Consider the following 23,342-nt stretch of genomic DNA (forward strand, 5'->3'; position numbering starts at 1 on the left):
ATGTACCTCGCCAGAAATTACTTGTGACGAAGGAACATTAATAACATGATATGCACGGGTATTTTACCCTGACTTTTGCTCACTCTCCAATGGATTTAAGTAAGATCAATTTTCTAAACAGATACGCTCTCCATTGTTCTCCAGCCATAGGGGTAAATGTTAAATCTACATTTCATTTGATATGCGAAGCTTATTCGGTTTTGTAATGTCTTATCGCGTAATAATGCATTTATTACAACGCAGATTTGAACTTTGAATTACAAGTCACTATAAGAAGTTAATGTATTAGCATATATCTAGAGATTTTACAGAAACTATTATTATGACCAGTTTGGTTTTACTGTAGCTGATTGTGGCCATGATTGTGATTGTGATTGTGACTGTGACTAAGACTAAAGTTGACTAGAGATGTCTAGAGCTATCTGTAGATGTTTAGGGCTGACGGTAGCTGTAGGGCCATACAAGACATACAGGTCATGTATCTTGAAGTACAAGACACAGTTCATGTAGGCGATATTGATGAGAAAGCCAGTGACTGTCCATGTGTGTTGGGCCACTGTAGAACAGTTGATGCTGTATGTCTTTGTGTCTGAACTTTACTGTCTGTGATGTGATGTGATGGAGCTGATGAGAAAGCCAGTGACTGTCCGTGTTTGTTGGGCCACTGTAGAGCAGTCAATGCTGTCCGTCTTTGTGTCTGAACTTTACTGTCTGTGATGTGATGTGATGGAGCTGATGAGAAAGCCAGTGACTGTCCATGTTTGTTGGGCCACTGTAGAGCTGTTGGTGTTTGTGTTGTCAGCTGTGAAACTGTGTTAGAGGGGAGGTTTTAGACATGGTGCTGGTTTGGGTGTCAAGTGGTGGTTCTTTGTGACTTGATATGTACCTAGTGTGCTGCTGTCAGTGGTGACGTTTGGTTCATAGGGAGATTGCGGTTATCTCGTGTAGAGGAACCAGTTCTCCGGAACCAACGGGCTTGCAAGGTCTAAGTTTCCATGGGCAGGCTGGGAGTGGCAGGCCATGCTGGTGGCTCCTTCACCATTCGACAGTGGTGGGACTGAAGGTACCCTGTGAGTGTCATTTTGGACACCAGGTTATCTCCCACCATTTGGGTTACATGTCATGATCACTACTCGAGCATAAAAAACCACCATTGCTATAAAACCAGAAATACTATCATTATTGCTATCTGAGCTAATGTCATTATCACTATTTGAGCGAATGTTTTTTCTTTGTTATTGTTAACGTCATTATCGATGTTTGAGCGAAAGTCTTTGTTACCTGTGTGCGAAATCTTTTATTTGTGTGAGCATCGTTATCATTTATTTGTAAATCATAATCATTAGGCTTTGTTTACAAATTATTTGTCTTTTTTTTTGAGGGAAAGCTTGTGATTGGCTGCATGAATCATTTATCATTATTTGGATGATAACTTATTGTTTACATGACTCATCTTATCATTGAGTGGAATCGTATCGTAATTTATCCTGGTTTCTTTTTATGCATATAATTGTTTTGTTTGATATCAGTTCAGTTTTCATTTATATCATAATTCGTTCCTGTTCGGAACTGTTCTAATTATATGGGATATTTAACTCTGTGCGCATCATTATGTTAAATGTCCAATATTTGGATCCTGTTTACACACAAGTTATATATGGTTTTTTGTTCTACCTTCAAATCATTCATCATTAAACACTGTATTTGTATCACCATCAAGTGTTCTGTTCTGAATCCGAAATCCCATCTGGTTATCTTGTTACACTTCCTCCACCATTAATACTGGCCGCCATACATAGCCTATAGTGTGCTGAAAAATGGCGTTAAACCCCACAACAACAACAACAATTTAGGACCAACAATATATTATAAGAAGATCTTTTTAAGTGAAAATCTCATGTTCATAAGATCATCCATTCAGAAGGAGAAGAGACAGCAAGATTTTCAAAACCAGCAAACCAAACCAACCACTCCTACCTGCTATGTTGCCCATGGTGAGAAGTAACTCTCCAGGACAACAATGATACGTGTGATTACAACAGTGTCAGAGAAATGAAAAGTAAGCCACAGTGGCCTACTTTTACTCATAACCACTGATGGCCCTGGGCTTTGCAAATGTCTCAAATTGCGATATTTTTTACTTACTGGCATCAAAATATACTATCTGACGATTTTTTTCTGACATTTGTTGGCTGTTTAGACTTGTATATACAATCTTGGGTTTGGAGTTCAAAAATTCAAAGGCACCATGAAAGGAAGCCGCAAACTTGGATATACAATGCACTGGGAGCTATCTATTGTTACATAAACAAATCATTTGTTCATATTGACAAATGTGTCTTAACAACGCATTTAACATCATAATCTGATTATACAGACACCTTACCCTGTGTACTGTAAGTTCTGATACACTCAGTTAGTCATGCTACAACTGATTAACCTCCTGCAATTGACAAAGTGAGTTTTTTGGGTGTTGTTTTTAAAAATGTACCCAAGAACTGGTTTTGCTGAAACTTCAAAGAAAACTGATTACCTTTGAAGCACAGATTGTTCTGTATAAATACTAAACCAATGAAAAAAACAAAACAAAATAAAAACAAATCGGTCTCAATCAATGCTCTACTACAATTATTTGATGTTACCACCACAATAATAAATGGGCATTTGTTTGGTCCTCAAAAGTTTGCATTTAGCGATGACTTCAATAGCACATGCACCCTTCGTCAAAATAAGCAGACTACAATTTTCAATAAAAACAAAATGCCTTTCCTCAAATGAAGTCAGCACCAAACTTAAATAAATAGAATGTAAGGTGATTGATTGTTACATTTTCCAAATTGATTTGAACACTTTTATTGTGCAGTGAAACTTTGTACTTTGCATGAAAAATGTGTAGGCTTGCGATCACTACCACAGGCAGCATAAAACACAAAATCAATTTAGAATCTTTTAAAATCATAAATATTTGGTCATAAAGATCTTTGATAAACTTTTTATCTTGTTCATGTGTTCTCGTTTTCTATTAACAGCCTCATTCCCTTGGTAGCCTTGGCAACATGTCAGTTGTCTCCGACTGATCAAAATCTAGGCCATGTACACATGGCATGCAAACAATTATAAAACCACGTGCAACCATGAATATCTCATTGAATTGCTTAGTGACATTTGTTTGTTTAACTGAGTTCTTTAGTGACAAGTGTTTATTGACAGTGAGATAGATCCAATAAGAACTAACATTTTTTAATTTTGTTTTTTTACATACGAGTTATTTGTGCAATCTAACATGATGTGATAGATACATAAATTTGCTAATATGATCCATACTTGAATTATGGATTTTTCATAATACATGTATATTTTTTTAGTATGTTTTGCATTATGGATTCTTCTACACAATTGTAAATTTTCAACACACACATGTATTTCAGATTAGTTTTGTCTTCAATTAATCAAAATTTCAAATGTTTATTTTCTGTCAGTGTAAATCCTACTCAGTGTCACTTCTTACATATTTCACTTGTATGTGAAATCTGATTTGTACAACCCTCCCCCCACTTATCTCTACATTCACTTAAGTTGTAAATATTACCATGGTAACAGGGATATCAAGGATAAATGGTTAGTACTGTATTATAAAAATGGCAACATTTTTTTTAAAATCGGCAACAAAATATTGAGACTGACAATTTTTTGGCAACAACTTTATCCCTGATAACCCTCAAATTGCATAAGTATCAAGTTTATTGTCTGTGACATTCACAGAAACATACCTAAACTTAATTTGTAATGGTGTGTTATTAAAATGTAACTTGTACCCATGGCAAGTATAATCCCACAAGATAAAGGTACCCATCAATTTTTATGACTATTATTATTTTAACAAACAGTCTCAGGGAAACTGAGCTGCATGCAAAATTTTAAGTTTAAAAACATGCCATGCCTTTAGTGTTAACACAAAGTACAAACCTGTGATACACATACTGTGCATTGTTCATTTTAAATTACAAACACAACACAACCATATCATCTACAAAGGTATTTTATTATTTAGTTAAGAAAAAAAAGAAAAGAAGAAACAAAATTCAAAAGCAAAAATAAAAATGCATATTGTATAAATACAATGCACAATGAACCTGTGCAGTTTGACTATGGACCAAGTGCATTTATCTTGTATGACAATTCAAACAATTTCAAGGTAAAGCATTCAGTGCATGTCATAGACTGCATGACAATCACAGACAATGAAAATATATAAAAAACTGTTAGTTTGATTTAATTGTAATAAATCATGTTTTGGATAAAACTGTGAAACCCGAGTTGATAAAACAGTTAACAGTCTCTTGAACATTAAGAACTGACAGATAGATCAGTTCGGAGATATATGTACGTGCAGTGTGTGTGTGTGTGTGTGTGATAACCTTTGAACTGCCAGACTTGTCCAACAAAATATATATATTTTTTTCTTCTTCCCAAAACAGTTTCCCAATATTCTGAGTTAAACAAGTGCTTCTTCTGGGGAAGAAACAACATACAGCTACAAACACAAAAGCCAAGAAGAATTACATATACCTATCAGGCCTCCTTAAATCCTGTTATTTGTTGGACAAGTCTGGCAGTTCAAATGTTATGACCCAGCAAATGCTCTGAGCAACTGGGCATTGCTGGATGTCCAGATATTCCAAAATTTCATTTTATCTTATTGTCTTTTTGTTTATCAATGACACTGTCAAAAAAACACCTTAACAAAATAAAATTTAAAGGTCACTATGTCTACATATTGTTTTTTTTTCAATAAAAGTGTCACTGACTAGGCTTAATTCAAAGGCGACTAGGTCTAGTTACAAAACTGTTTCTTTGTTGTACAATCAACACAGGTGTCACCATTTATAATTGCTTCAGGTAGCCTGAAGGCTATACTACATGGCTATTGGGGTAGGGCATCTATTTTTAGTGAACATAGTGTGGTAATTTTCAAAGCTCTGCTTCTCAGTAATGAGGTTTCATTTCATATTCTAATGGTTGGTTTGGGGTTTTTCTGTAATTGGTAGGCTTTCATGTGCTTAGATGAGACAATAATAAGTATCAGTCTAAGCTTTATTGCTTGAGACGGTACTAATTACCATGTCAAAGTATACTGTTACCAATTTTTTTCAATTATAATGTTTCTTCAATAATACTTACCCAATCATTACACCTTAGGAGTACTACTACCTCGCAACTCCACCCCTCCCAGGCTAAAACCTTTGAGCTAAAATGCTGAAAAGTTATTTGCCCAACTACGTGGCAGTTAGATAGAGTGATGTTCCCTTGATAACAGGATAGGTCTTTCTTTTATACAGACATGATTTTGGTCTTTCATAAAAAAAGCTGAACAAATTTTAAGGGGGGTATGGGGGTCCTCCCCCAATGTGTTCTTGCTGGGCCAAAGGCCCCCAGCCAAAATCGCATTTTACACTCAAAAAAAAACTGCTCCTGGTGCAACTTATGAACATAAAAAAAAAATAATCATTTGAAAAATTAATAAACTTACCAAAGATGTTCAACTTCTCTTCAATATTTTCACAATATTTATTGTCACATGAATTTGTTCTCGAATACTTATGATGCTGAAGTTATTTCATGTGCATGTCAGTGTGCACATCGTAATTATGTCACAATAATTTGTCAATTTTTGCAGCAAATATATTATACTTCTCTCTTTTAATAACAAATCTGTAAAATAAACACCCAAGTACATCAACTATATACAAATAATCCCATACATTTACTTGTCTTTTTCTCCAAAGGACACAACCTGTTGAGCCAGTCGAGCTCTTTTTGTGGCTTTGGCAAAGATTTCTTTAGCTTTCCTTTTCATCACCAATGACTTTTTTTGGCTTAATTTGCAATCATTTCTTTTCCTTCTCAATGAGAGCCTTTTTCAAGCTGGTGCTTGTATTGGCGATATGCAGTGCGCATATTCTGACAGAGGGCTACATCTGTGTGTGTGATTAGGCTTTTTATTGTAGCTTTCACAATTTTTCAGTCATATTGCTATGATGTCTGCACTGTGGCAGTTTATAGTGATGTCTAGCAATAGGGCATCATGCCGCAGACATGTAGCATGATGTCCCACCCAGTCACATTATCCTGACACCAGGCCGACCAGTCCAAACACTAACCTCTAAATGCTGAATGCCAAGCGAGGCAGCTGTTAGTACTATTTTTTAAAGTCTTTAGCATGACTTTGCCAGGGTTCGAACCCACAACCTCCCGCTTCTGAGGCGGACGCTCTAACCACTAGGCCATTGGAGCGGTCAAGGGGCTACATCTGTTCTCTCATGCAAGAAAAATCTTTCTTCTTATAGTAATTAATTGCACTTTTACCAGATGTTTTCAAGCTCAATTTTTCCGTACGCAGCTTCTGTTGTAGGTGCTGTTCCAAACTCTTCCAACAGCGATTACCATAATTCAGATCTTTCTTGCAGTGGTCACAAAATGCCAGTCCTCTAGCGTTCAGTTTTCTTATAAACTGACCAACTAAATTTCCATCAACTTTTTGCTCCAGCCATTCCCATTTCCAAACAATTTTTTAAACCTTTACCTAAACTTTTCATGTCATGGTCTCTCTCAACAACTCGGGATGCCATGTTTTGTAAGCATGCTTCTTCTTTCCATTACCATCAGTTTCCATTACACGATGATTCATTGGATGAATTTTAAACCTTTGATCAATCAGAATACTCTTTACGAGAGTTGTGTGCTAACTAATATATGGAACAAATAATTTACAAGGGTTGTTGTGGAATGGGACCAGACAGACTGTTTTTTTAAAAACTGGATCGGAAATGATATAAAAAATGGACTATATCAAGAAAAATCTGATTCAAGTCAGGAGAAAAGCAGAATTCTGCTTTAAAATGAAAAAAAAAATCATGTCTGTGTATGATAACTTCTCTTCTATGATGATGCAGGGTGTCTATGTTTGTTGAACAGTAACCTTTAATTGTGACGTGCTGTTTCTCACCAAAGAGCCATAGCAGGAAGTTGCTATATCGAGGTATTGATGCCTGCAGTGGTAATAATGTGTTCTTGGACACACCACTGTGTGAAGATTTTCATTTGCCCTCATATGCCTCTACAGTGGAGGGCTATCTCATTTGAATGATCTCTATTCCACTGGTTCAGAGAACAGTTTGTTCCTAAGGGCTTGTCTAGATGAGCAGGTTCAGCAACTCTGTGTTGGGTTTAAACACCAGCCATCATGGTTACTTGAGTAAATGAGGGACAATCTCAATTCCTGGAGATTTCTTTTGATGAGGTCATTGATCCATGATCGTCTCATTTCAGTGGATCAATCACAATGAGGGAACACTCATTCTCCTGCTTTCTGTATCACCATCAAAACAAGAGGTATTGAAGGGTAAGTATATGTCTCCAGGCCGTTCCAATCTATATCACGACCAACAACTGCCCAGTCCATTGGATCCAGTCTAGGACTGGTAAGACCAATTGTCAGTATGGAATTCCACCTTGTCACAATTAGGTCCAGCCTTCAACAATTCCATCAAGTACATATTTGAGTGAAAACCGAGGAATGTGAAGATCATTCCACTTATACTAGCTGATTCTTCTGGGACAAGTCTGCTAATACATTTAGTCAACTAAAACATGGATTTGTTCTTGCCACTTTAGTAAATCCCCAAAAAAAGAATGCAAAGATCTGGGGACATCATTCCACCTTGTTTGAGATAACTCACAATAGTAGAGTTATGCGACAGAATGAGAACTTCCTTTTCAACTGGATCCTCCTCTGACCAATGAAATGCCTTGAAATGGCTTTCATATACAGGATGTTGATATGTAACTGACGATCCTGATGATATAAAGGTTTTTTGGACAATCACAGACAAATATTTTTTCAAGATAATTTTACCTTATGAGGCTGAAAGTTCTAATCCAATATGTAATAAAATAATGATCATGTACATTTTTATTTCTCTGTTATATCCGTAAGGAAGTGTGGGATTCACAAGTTTATGCCAGGGACTCTAAGAAATAGACTGGGGACTCCTAAATTCCATGAATTAAGAGTCCAAGACTCCTCATCCTAAAACTCTGTTTACAGCCCTATACATGTATCTGCACCAAACATCAAATTAACAACACCATACACTAAGATATACTTACTGCACACATGGATTGGGTCTCAAATAGGTTTTTATTTTAAACTAAATAAACACGAAACTAGTCATGGCCTGTATGTCAAGCTTGTTCCCAAAGATATTTTAAAATGGGATCAGAAGGTACTGAAATAAAAAGGGAAGTAAAATATTTAAAACTGAGGTTCCCATATATACTTGCTTATAAGTCAAGTCTAACTGCAAACAACAAAGATCCTGATTGGGCATAGCATAGTACGCCTACAGATGAGGGTCTGTGTTGTTTGTTCTAATGAGTACCCCTAAAAAATGCACAGACCCAGATCTGCTGGCGCATTATGCAACGGCAGATCTGGTCTGCATTTTGCTATTGGACTTGACTTATAAGCAAGTATATACGGTAACCTAGGGTATGAATGAATATCCAGAAATGCAAAGCAATCAGTATGTCCAAATTGTGCCAAGGCAGACTCAGTAAAAATGTGGATATAACTGGGAATGTGTATCCATGCATCATACTCCTATATGGGTACAACCACTGCCCAGGAACCCATGACAACCAAAAACTAATGCTGGGCAACTATTTTCCCAATGCAAAATTCTAGTCAGGCAATTGAAGGTATTATTAAAAAATGAACACATTCAAAATTATCATAGAATTACATCTTTTCCAGTTATAAATAAAATCAATAAATTTTCCAGCTAGGTGCCTGAATTATCTCTATACATTTTCATATCCGAGTTCTGGGTGTTTACTATCTATAATAGGCCACACTAATTCACATGTGATGGCAACTTGTTATCTGATTAAGTAATCACAGTCTATACTCCCAGTCCCTTGGAGTAAACCCTTACAAAAGCAAGACTCTTCACTGTTTGCCTTCTATCGGCACACCAACATATGACAGAGGTGTCTTCCTTCTTCAGCTCTGACACACTTAATGATACAGTATTTCTATTCCTGATTGGTCTGTTGAAGAAATGAGAACTTGCTGTAGAACATTGACAGTTCCTCCTGTTGGCTGACTTTAGTAAAGGAATACCATAAATGTTAATAATTAAACCAATGACATTTGTTGCTGCATATTAGGTTAGCTTATTGTGCAAAATAACACAGAGATTGTTTACAGGTCATACATGGGATTAAGAGTAACATCAGATAACCTTATCCATAATGATGTAAACTCAAAGATAAAACATGGATAAAAATATGTCAGGAGGTGACACACATTTAGCTGACAGACAAGATGACAGCATCAAAAAAGAAAATTGTTTGATAATCTTTTATTTGCTGATCTAAAGAGATTAAATTGTGAAAGTGTGTCAACTTGTACAACACTTTTCCATTAGCAGGACTGATGATGAGTTACATGTATTGTATGCAATTAAGACAAACTATATTTATCAGCGGGGCAACTTTGCCCTGGGATAACCATGGATATTTCACATTTGTCTACAACTGAATATGTAACCATACATCATGCCCTTCTGTGGATACAACTAGGAATGTGTACCCATGCAAGATGCCCCTATGTGGGTACAACTAGGAATGTGTAACCATGCAACATGTCTCTGTGTGGGAACAACTAGAAATGTGTAACAATGCATTATAGCTTTATGTGGTCACAATTAGGAAAAACACACACATCACTGACAGTATGGTCATATTGCAAACCATGAAATAAATAGGTCACAGTGACCCATGTTACACTGATGGTTCTAGCACTCCTCATGAAACATGTAAAAAATCAAGTCACAGGACTACAAGCAATAGGTCTGTGAAACATAACTTCCAAGTTCATGCCACATGGACTGACGGATATCAATCCAAAACTGACACTTCTTTGCAATCAGGCCCCAAATACACTTGCACAACATAATTATTGCAATATGTCCTGCAAATACATGTACACTCATGAATGAGGACAAACTGAATCTCCATATCAAATTTCTTGCCAAATGATGATAATAAGAGTCCACTCTTCCAAGACATACAGTTTCTGGTACTGCACTGTCAATTACAAAATTAAATCATACATGAGAAAGCCTGCCAGTTGCTTGCCATAGGTCGTAGTATTTTTTTTAGGGGTTTACCCATTTATATTGGCCACCATGTAAGGCCTATCTTGTGCTGAAAAATGGCGTTAAACCCTATAAAAACAACAACAAAATTAAATCAACAGTTTTCTGTTTAAGACACCAATTTTTTGAGAAGCAAGAACTATGACTTCCCTTGAGTTCTGTTTCAGATATTTTTAAAAAGTGTCAAATCTGATTCACAATGGATGAAGCTAAGCTGGTGTGTTTAATAGGTGGAAAGGATGAACATAATAAGGTTCAATTACCTGGCACCTGGGTAGCCCTCAGAATATTTGTTTGTCAGACATGATCCTAGGGCTTCTTGCACAGCCCTACTTGCAAAATTCTGGGAATATAAATATAACATTTGTCATGATATGGATAAAACTATTTTATAGAGCTTACTGATACTATTAAAGAACAAACAAATTCTACATAAGTCAATAAACTGTTGAAATTAAATCCTTACTGATGCGCAAAAATGGTGTCATTTTCTTACTATGACAATTATTCATATAAAAAAAATCAAACCCAAATAGGCAAATGATATTTTCTACATGAAGCTATATCAAAATTCAAGTTTTATGATTGGAATTCATACAGCTAACAGTCTAAAATCTGCGTGGAAGTGAACATTGTACAAAAGTCCACTTCACTAACAGTAATTAGTTTCATTAACAATACAAAAACTTGCAACAACTGAAAGTTACAACAGAATTTGATAAGTGAAAAACACAACAAAAAACCCAAAGTTAATTATGAGTTATTTTCAAGTGTAATATTCCTGTGTACAAAAAGCCGCATTACCTCTGAAGCTATCAGCTCTATTCCTGTGACTTGCCGGTTTTTTTCTTTCTGAATAATGTTAAAGATTTCTGGATCATCATCACTCAGTGCTTCATTCCCTGTCCAGCGACAACGTCTACTGGAGCACCATACTGGACGTACAAAGAACTGAGAAAGAGAAAATAATGATAATAAATACTACTATAGGAACTGACCAATCAATAGAGTAGAAATAACCACACATACTCATTAGTATAGAACGACATATTACACAGTATGACATATTACACAGTATGTCATATTACACAGCACAACATATTACACAGTACAACATATTACACAGTACAACATATTACACAGCACAACATATTACACAGTACAACATATTAAACAGTACGACATATTACAAAGTAAGACATATTACACAGCACAATATCTTAAATCTTCTGAAAATCATATGCTGGCATTTTTCCCAAGCGAATTAATAATACTATTTTATTGCATAATGTAATCAAAGATGGTTGAGAAACACTGAAATTGTGATGATGTGAATTTTTATATGTATAGTGACAACTGAATTAGTGACAGACATTTGGTCTGAATGTTCAACAATTTGCCTGTAAACCTCATGATGCTTCACATCTTTCCCAGCAACAGTATGATCAGTAGTCCATATGTATCTGCATGTTTTAGGGTTTGCCTGTAAACCTCATGATGCTTCACATCTTTCCCAGCAACAGTATGATCAGTAGTCCATATGTATCTGTATGTTTTAGGGTTTGACTGTAAACCTCATGATGCTTCACATCTTTCCCAGCAACAGTATGATCAGTAGTCCATATGTATCTGCATGTTTTAGGGTTTGAATGTAAACCTCATGATGCTTCACATCTTTCCCAGCAACAGTATGATCAGTAGTCCATATGTATCTGCATGTTTTAGGGTTTGACTGTAAACCTCATGATGCTTCACATCTTTCCCAGCAACAGTATGATCAGTAGTCCATATGTATCTGCATGTTTTAGGGTTTGACTGTAAACCTCATGATGCTTCACATCTTTCCCAGCAACAGTATGATCAGTAATCCATATGTATCTGCATGTTTTAGGGTTTGCCTGTAAACCTCATGATGCTTCACATCTTTCCCAGCAACAGTATGATCAGTAGTCCATATGTATCTGCATGTTTTAGGGTTTGACTTACACATGCCAGTAAATAGATTGTAAATAAATGCTTTTCTACATTTGTTGACAGAACAAATTGTTTTAACCATTCTTATAAATTTCTTTAAAATGTATTTATATCCTCAAGTAACATTTATAAAACAGCTTACAAAATTCATTGAATAATGGTCTATATGTCTTCACAGAAATAATGATATGCAATATGAAAAATATAAACCTTTTTTTTTAATGTACTGATTCACCCATCCCTTTCTGTCTAATAATACTACTACTAATAATAATAATTATTAGGGATTTATTAATCAGCTTATGTGTATCAGAATAATTAGGATTTATTAATCAATTTATCGGTATTACAAAGCAATTAGGAATTTATCAATCAGTATATGTATATTACAGAGCTATTAGGGATTTATTAATTAGTTTATGTATATAATAATAATAATAATGAGGACTTTGTATAGTGCCTAATCTTTAAAAGCTCTAAGTGCTTTACAACATTAGACAACACCTATAACATAAAAAAAAACCATATATAATGATATTATTACAAAAAACAAACACCATGAAATTAAAAAACATAAAAACATGCTGAAAATATTTAAGGTAGGGAACATTATTAGGTCTTTAAGTTTGTTCTTGCAGTTGAAATAAGTGAGTTTTAAGAGTACTCTTGAATGTGATCACGGTGTCTTTGTGTCTAAGTTCAGTGGGCAATTCATTCCACGTTGCTGGGCCCTGGCATGCAGAAGAAAGTTGTCCATATGACTTTGTTTCCATAGTGGGAATAATGAGTATACAATGGTTAGAAGAGTAGCGTAAATATCTTGCTGGTGTGTACACATGGGTGAGGTCAAATAGGTTTGTTGGACTGGAGTCTGTCAGTAAAACGTAGCACAGAGAACAATCTTGTGTTTGATTCTGGATCGAATGAATAGACAGTGTAGGGTACAGAGCAGCAGGGAGGTGTGCTCTGATCATGGTACTCTAAGTATGATCCGAGCAGCTGTGTTTTGAACTTCTTGAAGTTTCTGGAGTAGATATTGAGATGAACCAGACAGAATTGAGTTACAATAGTCCAGTCTTGAAAGTACTAATGAACATACAAGTGTTTTGGTGGCATCAACTGAAAGATATTTGATAATGGAGCTGATGCATCTCACCTCAAGATATGCAGCCTTGCATATGTTCATGACATGTTGGTGTAACATGAGAGTACTGTCCATAATGACACCAAGGTTTCGTACTGACTGTGTGAATTTAATGTTGGTGTTGCTGATATTTATTGTTTGAGGTAAAGGATGCGACAGAAAGTCTTTGTGTTGTGATCAGATTGGCCTCAGTTTTATTATCATTCATCTGCAGCTTGTTACATGTCATCCATGATTTCACATCAGAAATGCACCTCTCCACACCTTGGATGGTAGTATCAGCTTCAGCTGGGTGACTAGATTTGTATATTTGTGTCATCAGCGTACAACTGGTGAGACACTGGATGATGATCTATGACACTTGAGAGCAGCTGAGTGTATAGAATGAAGAGAACAGGTCCAAGAACAGACCCCTGTGGAACACCACAACATAGATTAACTGGGCTGGAGTGTATTCCATTTGCAGACACAATTTGTGTCCTGTTGACAAAGTAGGACTTGAACCACAGTAAGGCTGTATCATGAATGCCAAATACATGCTGGAGATGGTGAAGTAATATATCATGGGCTATTGTGTCATATGCTGCAGACAAATCAAGGAGGGTTAAGACCGTAATCTTTCCGCTATCCAAAGCAGAGAGAATGTCATTAACTACTTTTAGAAGAGTAGTTTCAGTACTGTGGCAAGGGCAATATGCAGATTGTACATGGCTAAAAAGACTTTAATTAAGATGAGATACAAGCTGGGATAGAACAACCTTTTCTAAGGTTTTTGACATGAATGGGAGATTAGAAACTGGACGGTAGTTTTTTAAATCATTATGGTCGAGTGATGGTTTCTTCAGCAGAGGTTTTACAATGGCAGTTTTGAAAAATGATGGGAATTCCCTGGATGAGTGAGAGGTATTAATAACATCAGTTAGTGAAGGCAATACTGGATCTAAGCACTCATGCAGCAGTGATGGTGGAACTGGATCAAGTTTTCATGACTTTGGTGCACTCTTCATCACGAATGTACATACTAAATCCATAGAGACAGGTTCAAATGCTGCTAATGGTTGCCGCTGAAATTCTGCTTCCCAACTGTAGGGTGACAATGAGTCAATTGAAATTGTGTTGTCAAGCTTATCTCTAATGGTTTGTACTTTGTCACAGAAGAAATTTGTAAACAGGTCTGGAAGGTCAACTAGAGAGAAGGTATTTGGAAGTGGTGTACATTTGTTCCTTGACTGCTTGTTCGTGATCTCAAAGAGCTCTTTACAGCTGGAACTTTCCATGATCTTAGTACTATGGTGGGCTGATTTCCCTGTATGGACTATGTTTGTGATGTTCTTCTTTGCGGCTTCATAGATTTGCTTATGAATAGTGAATCTGGTGGAAAGACAAAGCCTCTCAGCTTTACGGCGATCTCTTTTAGCAGTGAAAAGCTGATCCTTAACACTGCTATACCATGGAGAACACTTTTGAATTGATACTCTGCACTTGGTGGCTGGAGCATATTTGTTGAGCGTTGAATGCTGGCAGTTATCGAGTTGTTCTGCTGTAGGAGGTAGGCAATTTGTTATAATAATAATAATAATGACCTTATTTAAAGAGGGTAACACAATTAGCTAAAAAGTAATCTACCTTGAGGCCCTCATACAAAGGAATTTATTTATTTAAGCTGCATCTCTGAAGCCACTGGATATATTGGGTTTGGAAGAAGGAAACAGAGTGGGCATTTCTAATCTCAACTGGAATACTATTCCAGAGCAGAGTTCCAGAGTATTGGAAACTTTTTTTAAATAACTCCTTATTTGGTTTGGGAATTTTATACTGTTTGGTAGACATGGATCGCAGGTGGGGAGTATTACCAGGTAGCCTATACTGGAACAGTGATTGTAAATATTCAGGAGCACTATTATGAGATATTCTGTACATTAATTTGGCTTTTCTTTTGTTAGGTTGGCTTGGATGTCATGCACTAGTTTGGTTCTATTTATCATATGAAGGTTTCTCTTAGTAGCAGATAAAGGTGGAGGCTTAGGGACTGATACATCAAGATGGCATATAATGCAGAGGTGATCTGATGCAAGTTTGTGGGATACCAGGGAAGGAACATAGAATATTATCATCAGGTTTATGAAGAATCCAGTCTAAAATGTGACCATGTTTATGGGTGGGTTGGTTAACTGACTGTTTGAGGTTGAAAACATTAATGTTATCTAGGAGTTTTGATGTGTTTGCGTTTCCGGGACAGTCAAAGTGAAAGTTTAAATCTCCAAGAATATTCAGGTTGCCACTTATCGAATTTCCATATTCCAGGAGATTCGGAAACTGCTCCAAATAGAGAGATTCCATCAGCTTGTTTTCTCTACTATGAGGAGGGCAGTATAGGCAGAAAAAATGGACTGACCTTTGTTTCAGTGTAAGTGTGGTTTGGACTAGTTCAAACGATGTGTGGTAGAAACTGAACGTTGTGGTGTGGTTAAGACATTTGATCATGGAGTTCTTTGTGATGACAGCAATTCCACCTCTGCGAGAGTGGCGGGGGAATGACTTGATGGAGTAACCAGTGGGTGTTAGATCAGCACACTTGGGCTCATCGCCTTATGTTTTTAGCCATGTTTCTGTCAGGAAAAAGACATCAATATTCTGATTGTTGATAAAATTAACTATTTCTGTGCGCTTCTCTGGTGGTCCTACTGATTGGGCACTGAATAATGCAATATGCAGAGGTATCTCTTGGATAGTTGACACAAAGGTTGATGATTTAATAGGGATTTGAATTAGGTTATCTACCATACTATCACATATCAATTAAACATTGTATCTAAATGTACAATTTGGTAACTTGAAATAGAACAAGCATTTCTTTAAACTTTACAATTTAAAAACAACACATTCTTTCCACTACCCCCATCCTTTGAAATAAATATTTTAAAAAATTATTGTTAACTTTCCTGCATCAATACAAAATGTGGACAATCAATGGACAAATACTAATGCAGAGTCTGCCAATAATATCTTGAAGATTGGAACCAATTGGAAGCAAAACAATATATCAGATCTTATAGACGTACTACAATCATCAGTTTCCAGTATAAAGATGCAGAGAGATCATTGATTGGAAGAGGCAATTTGAAGCTGGCATCCTATTATATGCACCACATACATTAACATCAACAAATTGTAAAATCACTATACCAAAGACACCCTCAGGAGGAAAAGAACCTCACCAGAGAAAAAGGATGAGAGCTGAGTTTATTTTGTATTATTTTCATTAGAACGTATTCTGAACACGAACAAAGCAATATAACAACCACATTTGTTATTTATGATTGATGTATTTAAGTCCATAAAATAAAATTTATAAATATTTAATGTACATTACTGTGATTTCTTTTGCAATATTTTATTTTTGTCCCCATTACTCTCCATTACTCTACATTACAGTGTTTAGGGAGATCCCCCATTTACAACCCTTCAAAAATGTCCAAATATCAAAAATGGGTGTGACGGTCAGAGGAAACTTGGATTACCATTAATCTCAAAAGGAGTCTTGTTTGTGATATATTTCTTAAACTGTTCACTGAATATAAAACTATATTTAAAAGTTTAAAATGTACTATTAAAGTAAAACTGAGCGTGACTGTGTGTAACTGGATACAGAAAAAGTCACAGAGACTGAAGGTGAATTAAAAAAAAAAAATCATACTGAGTTAGAAAACTTATGACCTGTTGACAGGGACTCGTATCCTTGTGTACAATTTACCTATGAGTCCTACATGTATTATAAAACTAAAACACAATAGAATACATGTATGACTGACAGGCAAATTGTAAGCAACGATACGAGCCCCTGTTGACCTGTTCTGAGACTTGACCTATCAATTATAAGCTAGGACACCTTTGTCATTCAGGATGTTTTTGTTGTTTTTATTTTTTCGTTCACACTATTGCTTTTTTTACAACAACAAGAGCAATAATTGTTTCTCCATCTTTTTTTGCCCTCAAATGGCCAGTCAGGTCCGGAAAAAAAGGCGGAGAACAAATTGATGGTGTCTTACCTAATAGTATTCAATATCACGCTTGTGTCAGTCGCTAGTGTGTTCAATATGGACATAAAATTTACTTGCCTGGACACTTCGGAGCGGATTAAGTCTTGTAAGTGCCATTGTCCTCAAACAACAGTAACTTTCTAATTACTAGAAATCAGTGCACTTGAACGCAAATAAAGCAATACTGTCGACTACCGACCTCCCTCTATCGTAGCGACGTATACAATTTGTCTCCAAGCCGTGCACGAGTCTTAGACACTTTGGGAATAGATCTGAGGCTATCCGAACATTAATCGGTGTTACGTGGCCAAAAGCGCATGTTGTCAGTCTATCCGGCACAAGTAATCTATCAAAATCAATCAGACAAGTTTTGGTTTGGTTTGGTGATTTATGGCACATAACCCAAGTAGGTTATTTAGTGCAACGGCAGTTGGAGTATAGTACAATCAGACGTGTAGACATAATATTGAAGCTATGCCTATGGTATCTAGGTCATTAACCTAATGAATCCTGTATGAAAGAATACAAACAATACTAAAATCACTGTAACTGTATTTGCGTAGCAGCAGTGGGGGCGAACAGACCGACTTTGGAAGCGTCCAAAAACTAAAATAAGGCTTCTAACTTAAAATATTTCGAGCTGAATATTTGCTTGAGCACTCCGGTTAATTAGAAAACTCGCGAGATTACAAAAAAAAAAATGAACCAACTTGAGGTCATGCGCCCCTCTGCTGCTATAATTAAATCATTATGTTATAATAAAATGGTACATCCGGAATCTCATACTGCAAGGATAGCTCGAGAACGATTAGAAGCAATCAAAAAATTTCTTCCTGTTAGAGATTCATTCAGAAAAAAACTACAAGCGCAGCAGGAAGCACAAGTTGAGTACGAAAAAGACACTGAAAAACTATTTAAACCCGTCACTACAGCTACTAAGAAAGATGCAGCGGCTGTTGAAAAAACTATATGGGGAGATATTGCGGAGGAATATGAGAGGAGGAAAAAGGGTATTTTTCCAGTATTAGAACAAACTGCAGCGCAGACTGAAAAAATAGCAGCGAGAACCAAGAAAACAAAAAGGATTTTACGAGACCTTCCAACTGACATAGCTGCAGCTCAACCTCCACCCGTTGGTGAAGATATTGGAAAGCTTTGTACTGAAGTCGCCGACGTGAGAAAAGAATTTGCATCTGAACCAACAGGTGGAGAAAACGCAGAATTGATTGCAAGATTTAATGAAGGGTTTGTTGAAGATATTAGAAATAGTAAAAGAGAAAAATTGCCCGAAATAATGTTATTTGGTATATTTAATAAATCTGATATAGCAGCAGAGGGGCTGTACAGACCGAAACTTTTTGCACAATAAACCCCTCCAGGAAACTATTCCTCAATAGAGGGCTTATTTCGACGAAATAAACCCTTCTATTCAGAATACAGGACAAAAAAAAATGTCCCCCGAAAACTCGAAGAGTTTCCAGGGACAAACTCGTTGAGTTTGCACTGACAACTTGGGTTACTTCAATAAATCTGAAACAGTTTCCGTGGCGGGGTCGTTATTGAAAAATCCATGGGTCGGGTCCATCCCCTCTGCTGCTCTGGGAAATGAGTTTCCAAGGAAAAACATTTTTATGTTGCAAATAGTGTATCAAGTCCAATACGGTATCTTGTTCTGGGATCGTGTAAATTTATTGTCACAAATCCGTGAGGTTTTCTTTGAGCATGACTGAAGAAATTTTTAAATTTATTTAAATCCATATCGCCACCACACCAGGTTTGATGAATATTTCTCAGTGTATGTGTATCAACTCCATTGAATATCGCAAGAAGATTACAATTATCCCTGATTACTTTAGGAATTTGTGTATAACGCTGAGTAACATAAATCACATCAGTGTTTTTGTGACGTCCCCGGGAAAATATTCTTGCGGGATTTTTTTGCTTGTCCAACATAACATCATCATACACTACTAGGTTGTTAATTGATTCATCAAGATCCTCGACGCTGGGGGCTTCTTCGATATCAGTGATAAATTCAACAACATCCTCACCGTCTTTACTCAGCGCGCTTGCACTCTCATTAAAATCTTTTATAACGTTATAGCATCGTTGATCATCTACAGATGGAGCTATCAAATACAGTTTATCCCATTTCATCCACTTCATTATCAAGTTCAGCAACAGCTGTGTTTTACCTGAACCGGATGGCCCAATTATAATCGCGCGGATAGAGTTTGGTAGCACTGAATTATGCTTAACTGGCTCTTTCTTTTTTGTCGCAGAAAAATCTGTAATTTCCATTTGTATATAAAGAATAATAATTATGGATCTATATTGTGTGAAGTGTAAGGCACGAACCCCTACGAATGATCTAACAACCATTACAACAAAAAATAACAGACAAGCACTTTCTGGTAAGTGTACGCGATGTGGCACAAAAAAATTTAGATTTCAAAAAAAAAGCGAGAATTTAGCGGAGGTGACATTGCAGCCAAACTTGGAAAGCTCCCCGGAACTCCCTGGGCAAAGTATCCCGGAGAAAAACATCTCCCAGGATACAATTACTGCGGTCCAGGGACCCGACTAGATATCAGACTTGATGAACAATCTAAACCAAAACCGGGAGAGTATCCGATAAACGCTATCGACGCAGCGTGTCACATACATGATGTTGCTTATCGAAGTAAAGATCTACAAGACAGGCATATCGCGGATGTGAAATTAATTCATGCACTAAGCGCCATAAAAAATAAATCATTTAAGGAGTCACTCGCTAATTGGTTAGTAAGATCAGCGATGAAATCTAAATTAGTATTAGGCGCTGGATAATTAAATAAAAATGCAAGCGATTTATTATTCCCCAATCGGATACTGGAGAGGTAACTCAGCAATTAATAAACTCGCCAACGCGGCATCAGTAACACGCGAGGTTGCCAAAAATTGGCTATCAAAACAAGCAATATGGCAAATCTACTTACCACCACCTCGACAAATCAACTTTGCACATTTTGATGTTAGTGTGCCCAATGAAGTTCATCAGGCTGACATACTATTCCTGCCTCATGATACTGTCCGTAGAAAAATATACAAATACGCGCTAACAGTAGTTGATGTTGCCAGTAGATACAAAGAAGCAGAACCGTTAGCGACTAAAACAGCGTCCGAAGTCGCCTCTGCGTTTAAACGAATTTATCAACGAGGACCTCTAAACTGGCCACGATTATTACAAGTTGATCCTGGCAAGGAATTTCAGGGCGCGGTGTCATCACTGACAAAGCAGCATAACGTTACCATACGACGAGGACATACTGAAATTCATCGGGATCAGGCAATTGTTGAGCGATTTAATAGAACACTCGCTGAGAGATTATTCGGATACCAGTACGCGAGGGAATTCATTTACGATACGAGATCTCGTGAATGGGTTGCAAGACTGCCAAACGTGATAGCCGCACTGAATAATGAAATTACCAGAACAACAAACATGAGACCTGTAAATGCAATCACAAAAAAATATATACCCCGCGTCAGTGAACGCGGACAACAGCAACAAAATGTTTCAACGCAGCCAGGGACGCTAGCGTCCCCACTGCTGGGTAATGTCACCGTTAGGTATTTATACGAACCAGGCGAACTAGAAGGAGGAAAAAAAAGAGCAACCGATCCCACATGGAGTGTTACTACACATAAGATATCCAGCATAACCAGATCAACTGGGAGAAACGCAATCTACAGATTAGATTCGACTGCTCCTCAACGCGGATTTAAACGCGAGCAACTTCAGGTGATTCCCGAGGATACACAATTACCACCCCGATCACTAAAGTGATCCGCACTGAAGTGATTCAATCATTTAAATAACTGCAGCAACACCTCTGCGTCGGTTACACTCAAGACAGGTCAACATCACATTTTCACGTGTATGACCGCGACTGCTATCTATTCTATCTACGGTGAATTGCCTTGGGTCGTTTTTCGAATACTGCCACAGCAATAAACAATTACAACTCGCACAGTGATTATTCTGCTGTTGTTGTAATTGTATTACAAATTCAACATCCAAACTTTGTTTGGGATCAAACTCTCTACCATTTTTTTTGTCGCTCTGTTTGTAACCGGCTAATTTCTTTCTTATTGTGTCATCAGCGATTGAGCTGTCGTTGACAACATCATCTAATACAATTCTTCGTAACTGACCTATCCTTCTTACTCTTGACACGGCTAAATAAACTAAATTTGACCACTCGATGCGATCATCAACAATCCAAACTGTTGTATCTGAAATAGTTAGTCCCTGCGAACTGTGGATGGTCATAGCGAATCCTAGCGTCCACGGGGATTTGCTCATTTTCAGTGCCTGTTCAACAGCATCAACATCAACTGTGACAATATCATTTAATACTAAATTCTGTTTCTCCGGACCCGACGCAGTCAGGCGCCCTGGAATATCAACATCAATATTCTGCAATCGCGTATCAGCTGGTCTATAACACAACGGCACTGGCAACATGGGAAATTTCTTCTGATGTAACTGAAATAACCGCTGCTGAAGTGTGTCCCTGACTATCTTTCTACTTGCCACAATTAAATCACCTGGTTTCCACGTTTCCCAAAAGTCGCTCAGCGAAGTCTCTGGAATTATTTCACGCATTATCTCACACTGGACTTTATTGGTTTGTAGCCTGATCAGTGCCTTAAACTCTTTCAGCGTTTCATCGAGTGCTCTAACATCGTTAGTTATTTCCTCATAATAATCTACAAAAGTTTTCAGCCACTCGTGTGGAGATTCACCTGTAAATGGGGGTGGTTGACCATGATCGCCGCACATCACCACTGCGGTATTTTTCTTTAGCAGCCAATCCAGAAACTGTTTTAATGTATCCAACGGCACAGTGTCTATCTCATCCCAGATGATTTTCTCGGGAATATATTTCGTTCCCATTCGTTCAGGTGTCCACGTGCCGCCGCTGTATTTGAAAAAACTGTGATACGTGCACGCGTTAACATCCCGTTGTCTCATCTCCCTGGCAAGTCTGTGTGTGGGTGTTAGCACAATCATGTCAGAGTTTCTAAATAATTCAATCGCTCGAGTTGTTTTACCAGAACCACCAGGACCGTTCAGATAAACTGTTTTGTGTCTTGTAACAGGATCGTGCACCGGCGGCAACAACGAAGTTGCCCCCGACGAAACCATCGAAGATATTTCTGCGCTGCGATACTCATCCTCGATTTCAACATCAGCCGATTTACAATATCCGTGTAACATTTCATTCTTTATTCTCCACGAGCCCCACGATGGATCATCCGATATAACATTATCCAACAGCGCTGAGTGTTTTTTATCAATATAAAATGAATCCGTTGCAACTCTCACTGCGGCAACAGGGAATCTATTGATCATCGACAACAAATTTATGGATACATAAGCCAGCATCGAAGATCTCAAATGTATGTACTGAGATGATTCTCCGTCAATATAACTAAAAACAGTCCCTAGTTTTTCCCCGTTTGACAGAAACACATCTTTGCGGTTACAGAACATGTTGTTCGTGGCTGCATCAGCGACAATAAGATCCAATTCAGTCTTGTCCATGATTAATCGACTGTGATGTTGTTTATGATCATACGCTCCACCTTGAGTGAATTTCCCTATTATTCTTCGTCCTAGATCTTTTGCTGTGCTTTCATCATTTCTGAGTTTGCTTTTAAGTACTTCAGGAGCTTTCTTGATGATAGCGTCGATAGAAGTTTCTGGATATTCTCGTGACCAATCTTCGATGACTTCTTCTAACGTAACCGGCGTTGGAGTTGGCAACCAAACTTCGGTTTGACGACAATAACATATAATCGCTTCGCTGACCGTCAGCGACAACAGTATTCGACTGTCAAGCATGTATCGCAATAACACTATCGGTGCCCATCGCTTCTCAACGAAATGTCTGCCAAACCAAACATAACACA

The 23,342-nt window shown here is 37.2% G+C and overlaps 1 protein-coding gene across 1 annotated transcript in view; it reads right to left on the reverse strand.

The window, feature by feature from the left end:
- The window catches only part of LOC149791369 (serine hydroxymethyltransferase, mitochondrial-like), a 41,863-nt gene extending 23,806 nt beyond the window's left edge, over positions 1-18,057 (reverse strand). Inside the window, exons 1-3 of the mRNA XM_089971341.1 lie at positions 17,460-18,057; positions 11,028-11,174; positions 10,487-10,566 (exon numbers count right to left, since the gene is read on the reverse strand). Of these exons, the coding sequence (XP_089827467.1) occupies positions 10,487-10,566; positions 11,028-11,174; positions 17,460-17,498 (266 nt within the window). The 5' untranslated portion in view covers positions 17,499-18,057. The remainder of the gene's footprint in view (positions 1-10,486; positions 10,567-11,027; positions 11,175-17,459) is intronic.
- Between the last annotated feature and the right edge of the window lie 5,285 nt (positions 18,058-23,342).

The sequence above is a fragment of the Sinohyriopsis cumingii genome, chromosome 9 (assembly GCF_028554795.1).
Source record: "Sinohyriopsis cumingii isolate HCF-2022 chromosome 9, ASM2855479v2, whole genome shotgun sequence".
In the NCBI taxonomy this organism is placed as follows: domain Eukaryota; kingdom Metazoa; phylum Mollusca; class Bivalvia; order Unionida; family Unionidae; genus Sinohyriopsis; species Sinohyriopsis cumingii.